The sequence below is a fragment of the Elaeis guineensis genome, chromosome 1, assembly GCF_000442705.2.
Source record: "Elaeis guineensis isolate ETL-2024a chromosome 1, EG11, whole genome shotgun sequence".
NCBI lineage: Eukaryota > Viridiplantae > Streptophyta > Magnoliopsida > Arecales > Arecaceae > Elaeis > Elaeis guineensis.
This window is the reverse complement of record NC_025993.2, coordinates 175,549,850-175,558,088: the sequence shown is the minus strand read 5'-3', so window position 1 is coordinate 175,558,088 and position 8,239 is coordinate 175,549,850. Positions and strand designations below refer to the sequence as shown.

Genomic DNA, 8,239 nt, shown 5'->3' with positions numbered 1-8,239 from the left:
TTGAAGAATCTTTTAGAAATAATCAGATTCCTAAGATCAAGTTTTCTGGATCCAATCGTCACTTCTAAAACTGCAAATTTTTTTAGGGAGTTCTAACATGTATCAACATATGAATTTTTCATGCAAGATAGCTACATCTTTTAGTCATGATCTTTCAATTAATATCTAACAAATGCTATTGCTAATTAGTCCATATATGCACCATTTATCATGCCGTCTTATTACTTCATACACTAAGATTGTCGACATACTTTATCTATATCAAAGTAACTAATTTCTAATAAAATATACATAATCATTAACATTAGTCATAATATATATCATAATCATTATGTAGCCAGCCCATATCTAATCCACATTCACCGTGCATTAAAACTATAACAACACTACCAACTATAAGATACATTGTCTGACATTTTCAATATTTCAAGGCTTATATTTATGGATAAAGTCTTTATATGTTTATCAGAATACAATAAAAAGCTTGAATAATGTATTAGTGAAATTTATGATCGTAGCTAGTAAGAGAACTGCTATAGACTCTCACATAATTCTGAAAAAAAGGTTTTAAAACAATTTTGGTTAAATAAGATTTTATCAGATTTTTTTAAAAAGGTTGTCATGTTTTGAATGATGGCTTCTATATATAATAGCAGCAATTGTTAAACCTTAACAGAAATGTATTATTAGGCTTTGCCAAACTCTTTTCTTGAAAGAACAAAATTGTCAAACCACATGGACTTCCGATTTCAATGGATACAGCATTGCCATTAAAATGAAGGATCTATTTATATATTGAAATAAGTATCTATCTGATATAGTTGATGTGATAGGATGACTTGGTAAATATTTGATAATTTAAGCAAATGATATCAATACTAATCTTTCTTTGATATTTTTAAATTAATTAATCTGATGTCCGACATCCTTGATTTTGTAATAGAAATTACTTGGAGATTAGTGAAGACTGCGATGGAACTAAAACACCACCACTTGTCTGCATATGAGATGTTTTATAAATATATATATTTTTTAACTAATATTGTATTTAATTAACTTAATCCTCACTAAGCAAAGACAAATAAAAAGCGTGCACGAGTATATATATATATATATATATGTGGCTTATTTTATATAATAATAATAATAATAATAATAATAATAATAATAAGATGGCGCCCAATAAATACAAAGGATATTAGGAAAAACTGTTAGGCCAAATAGGTCCATCCGTAGTTTTTTTTTAACAGTCTCTTTCATCCTCCAACCATTTTCTTCCCCCCGATCGAAATCCCTCCAGCTCTCCTTGTCACCTTCTCTTACACGTTAGACAAAATCAACAGACAATAACATCATCATGTGGAAAGTAAGCGATGAACATATCACAGCAAATTGTGGAAACTAAGCAATCTCTCTCTCTCTAAAATAATTTAAAAAAAAAAAAAATCCGCTTATATACCTCGAGGGAGGTTCCTTCAACCACCCAACCCCGTTGGGCCTCACCCTCTTCTCCTCCCATCTTCTCTTTCAAGTCTCCTACCCTCTCTCACCTTCTCCCATATCCAAGGAAGAAAAAAGAAAGAGGAAAAAATAAAAACTAACAGCAAATTACATGGCGAGCCTCCAAGGATGGCTCGCCACCTTCTTAATCCTCTCAGCAGCAGCGATAAGCTCGGTGGCCGGCCGATTCATCGTCGAGAAGAGCAGCATCAGAGTGCTGTCGCCGGAACATATCCGGGGGCACCATGACGCCGCCATCGCCAACTTCGGCGTGCCGGAGTACGGCGGGACGATGAACGGCGTCGTCATGTACCCCGACAAGGGGACTACCGGCTGCGATCCCTTCACCAACGGAGCTTTCAAGTCCAAAACTAAACGCCCAGTGATTCTCCTCCTCGACCGCGGAGGTGATCATATTATTCTTCCTTCTTCCTTCTCTATATTCTCCTCCTTATACAGTCTTGGTTATAACGGTTGTTGGTCGATATGATTTAATTCATCTCTCTTTGTTATTTTCGTGTCTTCGTTTTGCTCTGTGTTGCAAAGAAAAGGATGGCATATGTGTCGTCTTGGGTAGTTTAGATCTAGTATTCGTTGTGGCGTTGACCTTTTGATCGTTAAGTCTTTCTTTAGCCTGGTATTCGTTTTCTGCTTCTATTTAATTTGTGTTGGTTTCGGAAGGATGATTAAAGGGGCCAGTTTGGATTTTAATTTTAACTTGATCTTAGAGATTTCGGATTAATTCCCTTCATGTAGGATTTAGTAATTGATAGTGCTCAACATAGATGTTTAAATCTGTGAGATTTGGAATATCTCTAACCAAAGTATCGGTTCTTGATATTAGATCGATTTCAGAACAAAAATTGCTAGACCCGACCTCCCCCCTCCCCCACACACCGAACCTCATCATATAAGTAATAAAATACAAATAACGGTAACATGTTTCATCCGTCAATTCAACCCTACAGAATTTTTCTCCTCTTAGCTCCATGGGGGGGATATCTATTTGGTATTGTGTAATGTTTTGGTGTCCTTTACTGGATTAGATGAGGTAGTTCTTCTTTCTTTTTCCTTGATGGAACTCATAGTTTGGTTAACAAGTCAAACTTCCTTCTATTCCAAGCAAAGATTAAGAAAGACCCTCTGAGAAGTGGGCCTTGACCCTTTTGTTACCTTCTCTAGATTGCTACTTTGCTTTGAAGGCGTGGCATGGGCAGAAAGCTGGTGCTGCTGCTGTCCTAGTTGCTGACAACATTGACGAGCCCTTGCTGACCATGGACACTCCAGAAGCGAGCCGAGACCATGAGTATGTAGAAAAGCTCACAATTCCCTCTGCCCTCGTCAGCCGAACCTTTGGCGAGGCCCTTAAGAAGGTCTTGGCAAAGGGGAACGAGGAGGTTGTGGTCAAGCTGGACTGGAGAGAGTCCATGCCTCACCCTGACAACAGGGTTGAGTACGAGTTTTGGACCAACAGCAATGATGAGTGTGGCCCTCGTTGTGAAGAACAAATGAACTTTGTTAAAAACTTCAAGGGTCACGCTCAACTTCTTGAGAAGGGAGGCTACACTCAGTTTACACCTCATTACATAACCTGGTATTGCCCAGAACCCTTCATACTTAGCAAGCAATGCAAGTCTCAGTGCATAAACAATGGAAGATATTGTGCTCCTGACCCAGAGCAGGACTTTGGTGAGGGGTATGATGGGAAGGATGTTGTCATTGAGAACTTGAGGCAGCTTTGTGTTCATAGAGTAGCAAATGAGAGTGGTCGGCCGTGGGTCTGGTGGGATTATGTGACAGATTATCACATCAGATGCTCGATGAAGGAGAAGAAATATAGCAGGGACTGTGCTGAAAAGGTTGTTAAATCTCTTGGTAAGCCATGAACATTATGGACATAGATACTTTTGTAATTATTCTTGTTTATTGTTCTATATGGTTTAATTATAATATGATGCATCAGGTTTGTCTCTGGACAAGATTTCAAAATGCATGGGTGATCCTGAAGCCAATGTTGAGAATGAAGTCCTAAAGAGAGAGCAAGAGGTCCAGGTACTTCAAATTGAAAATTTTATTTGGAGGCATGAACCAATAAGATGACTTCGGAACTTAGAAAATCATTATATGTTTAATACATCCGCAAGAATTGCTGCAGTTCTAAAAAATATTTGTGTTCTAGGTCGGTCGTGGCTCTCGTGGAGATGTAACCATCTTGCCTACTCTGGTTATAAACAATGTTCAGTATCGAGGTTTGTTACAAAGTCCATTGTTCAGTCTACTATGACTTTGTCAAGGTTTAACTATTGTGGCTATACAGTCCACTTAATATTTTATATTCTCTTACAAATATGTCAAAAAAGAACTATAAAGAAGCATTTTATGAAAGTGCAGCTTTTTTTTTTCCAACTAGAGATTGTATGAGTCCTCCAAAGTTGGATTACTTATCATTGATATCCTGCAAATGGTTCTTCACTCCCTTTTCCCCTCTTATATAGTCCAATGGCAGATTAACATGACTTAAACATGTGATATTGCAAAAGGAAAAGTCGCAATTAATTATCTCCATGTTGCTGTAATTTTCTGTTTCTGTTCCAATTTTTTTCCACTTGGTTCTTTCATAGTTGTCAGCTATTAAATGTGTTTTTCAGCAGTTTTATCATTATCAACATTTCTTGAACTCATTCTGGTCCATACTAGAAAATCTCATCATCTTGTTATGGTAAAATGTTGTTTTTCTTTTTTTTGCTGAAGGAATATTGGAGAGGACTGCTGTTCTGAAGGCAATATGTGCAGGGTTTAAAGAGTCAACTGAGCCTCCTGTTTGCTTGAGTGGAGGTTGACATCTATTCTCCTTCTAGTGGACATTATTTATGTAAACCTTTTCCCTGATATACTTACAAGGACTGTTTCTCTTTTATTTCTTCCCTCAGACATTGAGACAAATCAGTGCCTTGAGTCCAATGGCGGATGTTGGCAGGACTTACAATTAAACATAACTGCCTGCAAGGTATTTTCTTCTGCATGCTAGTGCATCCCTACATGCTTTAAGAGGAATTACCCTCTCACTAGTCCACAAATATATGAAGAATGTCAATTTGTGATAAACTTGTTAAGCTTTTGATTAATTGCAAATACTATCTCTTTGTAGGACACTTTCAGGGGCAGAATCTGTAAATGCCCTACAGTTAACGGTGTTCGGTATGACGGTGATGGTTATAATTCCTGTGAAGGTACTTTTTATCTGTTCCTCTGCAATATTCTGTTACTATTACTGTTTAGCTATAGCAGATCATTATTTATCATTTTTCTGTAGTCTTTAAAACTTCAGATTTTGAGAGGCATCCTTAAGATCTTAAGGTTATATGATCCTGATACATTGGCAGTGGGAACTTTTAGGGACAATATATAAGTATTACCTCACAGTTGGTTTGTGACTGAGACAAAAGTCTTTAGAAAGAATCAAATAAGATATTTTTGTTCTTTACTTTTCAAGTGAACTTGATGAGCCTTTTCTAGGTTTTGAAAAGTGTGTGTTTCTATGATTTCTATGTTCGGTAACAAGAAAAGGACAAATATTCAGAAGGCTTTTCATGGTTCATTGTAACCTATGAAACTTCATATCTACTGGAAAGGCATCAAGCATGATATTAACTACATGTTGAAGAAATATATTGAAAGGCTTAACAGATGACTGCAGCCCCAGCCTTAAGTACAAAGAGATATATTACAAGGCCATCTCCAAATACAACATATGAACAATATTTTCCTCTTACTGCAAATATCATTGACTTTCTTAAACTGAGAAAAAAAACTACATCTTATGAATATTAATATAAGAATGAAATATTAGTATGAATGTGAATATTAGTGCAACCAATACCTTGATCCAGCCATCAAAAGACAACTTTATGTAATGGTCCTTTCCAATTAGTTCATATGTAGAAATAGAATGTTGTGCTTATTGGCCCATAAAACTGGTGGAAATAGGCACACTGATTTTTGTTCTTTTTTACTAGAATATAAAGATTTTTTGACTGTGACCATGCTGAGACACAAAAATAAAGAAGGCCTAATGGTTTCAACAACATGTTCTTGACCATCGAGCACCAACACATATTACTAAAGGATAGCATGACTTACTAATTACTTGTGTTGGTGCAAGGATGATAAATAACTTGGACTTAATCATGAACTCCATAGATGATACTCCAGTTCTAATCTCTGTAACCTAAGGACTCCATGATTTACTTCCAGTTGCTTGCCTTGGATTTAAACCCTGACTCATCCTTCCATGATTCTTTGTGTAATCAACGTTCAATTTGTTTAATATGTGGACTTTTCAGGCATCTTACCTTGACTATGTACAAATTATCTTAAGCTTATTTGCCTATATCATATTACCATTTAATCTGTAGGTTTTCAGCACTGTTGCCTCTGATTATAGAACAAGATATTTAAAAATTAAAGGTTTCTTAGTTCTTACATCTTCTATCGTTTACAGCTGTGGGACCAGGAAGGTGTACAATAAACAATGGAGGTTGTTGGTCAGACACAAAGAATGGACAAACATTTTCTGCCTGCTCAGTTCAGTCATGTTACTTTTGCTATTTTTGAATATATATTCTTGTTATACATATTAATCTAGAAGATAATCTTGTGCTTATAAATTGTTTCTTGTTGCATTAAGGAGTTAGATTTGAGTGGGTGTCATTGCCCGCCTGGATTTCATGGTGATGGTCATAAATGTGAAGGTAATACTTTCTGATCGCATTTCATTATCAATAAACCTTTTCTAGAATTATAGTTAGCTCTTGTAGTCACATTTTGAAAAATGATCATAAATTTTATACGAATGTCTCAGATGTTAATGAATGCAAGGACAAGCTTGCATGCACCTGTCCTGATTGCTCCTGTACGAACACATGGGGAGGATATGACTGCAAGTGCAAGGGAAATCTTTTGTACATAAAGGCAGAGGACACATGCATTGGTAAGGGCACTGCAACAATAATAAGAAAAATGATGCAATATTCACATTGAAAAATGTACTATTAAATTCCTAGTCTAGGGTGCATGAGTAACCTACATACTTTAAAACAAAAAAATATAGTTTAAAATCCATTATTACATGGTTGAGTTCGGCTTTTATTTTAGGAATTAACTAGTACTATTACCTATGTTTCCTATAAAGATGGACTTTTTTATTTGGTGTTTTGATACATAATTGGTGCTTAGTGTTACAACATGCACACAGAAGCAAATGTATTATGAGGATGTGCATGCATATACTAAATTTTCTAGCTGTACCAGATTTTCAGTAACCAAATTATATATGGAAATTATTTCATTTTTTATGCAATGCCATGTTTGCATAATTCTGTTTTGATGCCTCGCAGAATATTATTGTCCAGTTATGAGCTTGATTATAATTGTATTCTAATGCAGCCAAGAATACATCAAGGTTGGGTTGGTTTTGGACGATTTTGGTTCTGGCATGTGTGGTTGGCGCTGGAGTAGGAGGTTACATATTCTACAAATACAGGCTTAGGGTATGTTTGTCGATCTCAAACAGAGAATTAAACTGGTCATAAAATTTTTATAAGAAAAAAGTTGGGGGCCTTATGTTCTTAACCAGTGTTTATGGTTTTTTGACTATCTGATGATTGCCTCTTGCAGTCTTACATGGATACTGAGATCATGGCTATTATGTCCCAATATATGCCATTAGACAACCAGCACAATGAGAACCAGCCCCTCCGACCAGATTCAACGGCATAATAAGGTAATTTCTACAATCTTTTGTAGAAAATTTTCATCTCTTTTGTTTCGTTTTATATTTTCAAAATCCTAGGTTTTGACAGGAAAACTTGTTTTGTAGGGAAATATTTGGATGTAAATTCAAAGCTGAATCATAGAAGTTTCCTTGAGAGTGGTTAGATTGTGGCCACAAGTTTTCAAGAATCAAAGTATTCAATATCCTTTCATTATTCGTGAAGGGTTTTTCTTGTAAAATGTAATATGGTTGGAACATTTACATACGGCATGAGAGGATCAAGGTTCTACCTGTAATCGCTATTTCCTATCATGAGTAGATTATTATAACTATGATGTAAATTTGATACACAAATAACACATGATTAATGTAAATCACTATGATAAGAAACAAAAGTTTACATCTTGTGGTTTGTCTCGTGTAAAAGTTGTGCGCATATTCATGCCTTGTCATGAGTTTTTTGGATACATGAAGTGAAGTATATAGCAGGAATTTCAGCAAGAAAGTTATTTGATTGAAAAGGGATTCTGGTTAGATTTTGGGCATCTAAATCGACACATCTTTGTGTCTGAGCGAATTCCACACACATCTAATATACGTAGGGATGAGAGATAAGCATGCTCTGCTTCTATATCACCCTCAATTTATTTTTTTTAACTTTTTCTTTCCCCTATTAACTAATGATTGGATGGCTGAAAAAAAAGGAAAGCCTAGAAACTCATCTCTTCTGCCCCCTAAACAAATATGTGATTGAAGAGTTGTACTAAGTATCACATGGTTCAAATTCGGTTGAATCCATAGAAGAAAGAAATTTGGCACATAACCTCTACTGCATCTAGATCCTTTGCCTGCATAAAACCCAAACAAACAGGTTAAGCCATCAACAATAAAATGCCTTTAAAAGCCGTCAACTTCTTCCTTGTTAGGATTACTAGTTGATCCAATAAGAAATAACCATTTACTCCC

The 8,239-nt window shown here is 35.8% G+C and overlaps 1 protein-coding gene across 1 annotated transcript; it reads left to right on the top strand.

Moving 5' to 3' along the window:
- The first annotated feature begins 1,476 nt into the window (after nt 1-1,476).
- LOC105039723 (vacuolar-sorting receptor 6) lies at nt 1,477-7,678 on the top strand. Its single transcript, XM_010915987.4, has 13 exons — nt 1,477-1,907; nt 2,683-3,375; nt 3,464-3,552; nt 3,680-3,749; nt 4,252-4,335; nt 4,431-4,507; nt 4,649-4,730; nt 6,002-6,084; nt 6,188-6,251; nt 6,362-6,490; nt 6,946-7,049; nt 7,177-7,282; nt 7,379-7,678. The coding sequence occupies exons 1-12, from the start codon at nt 1,613-1,615 to the stop codon at nt 7,276-7,278; spliced, it is 1,872 nt and encodes a 623-aa protein (XP_010914289.1). The 5' UTR covers nt 1,477-1,612; the 3' UTR covers nt 7,279-7,282; nt 7,379-7,678.
- Nucleotides 7,679-8,239: the final 561 nt, after the last annotated feature.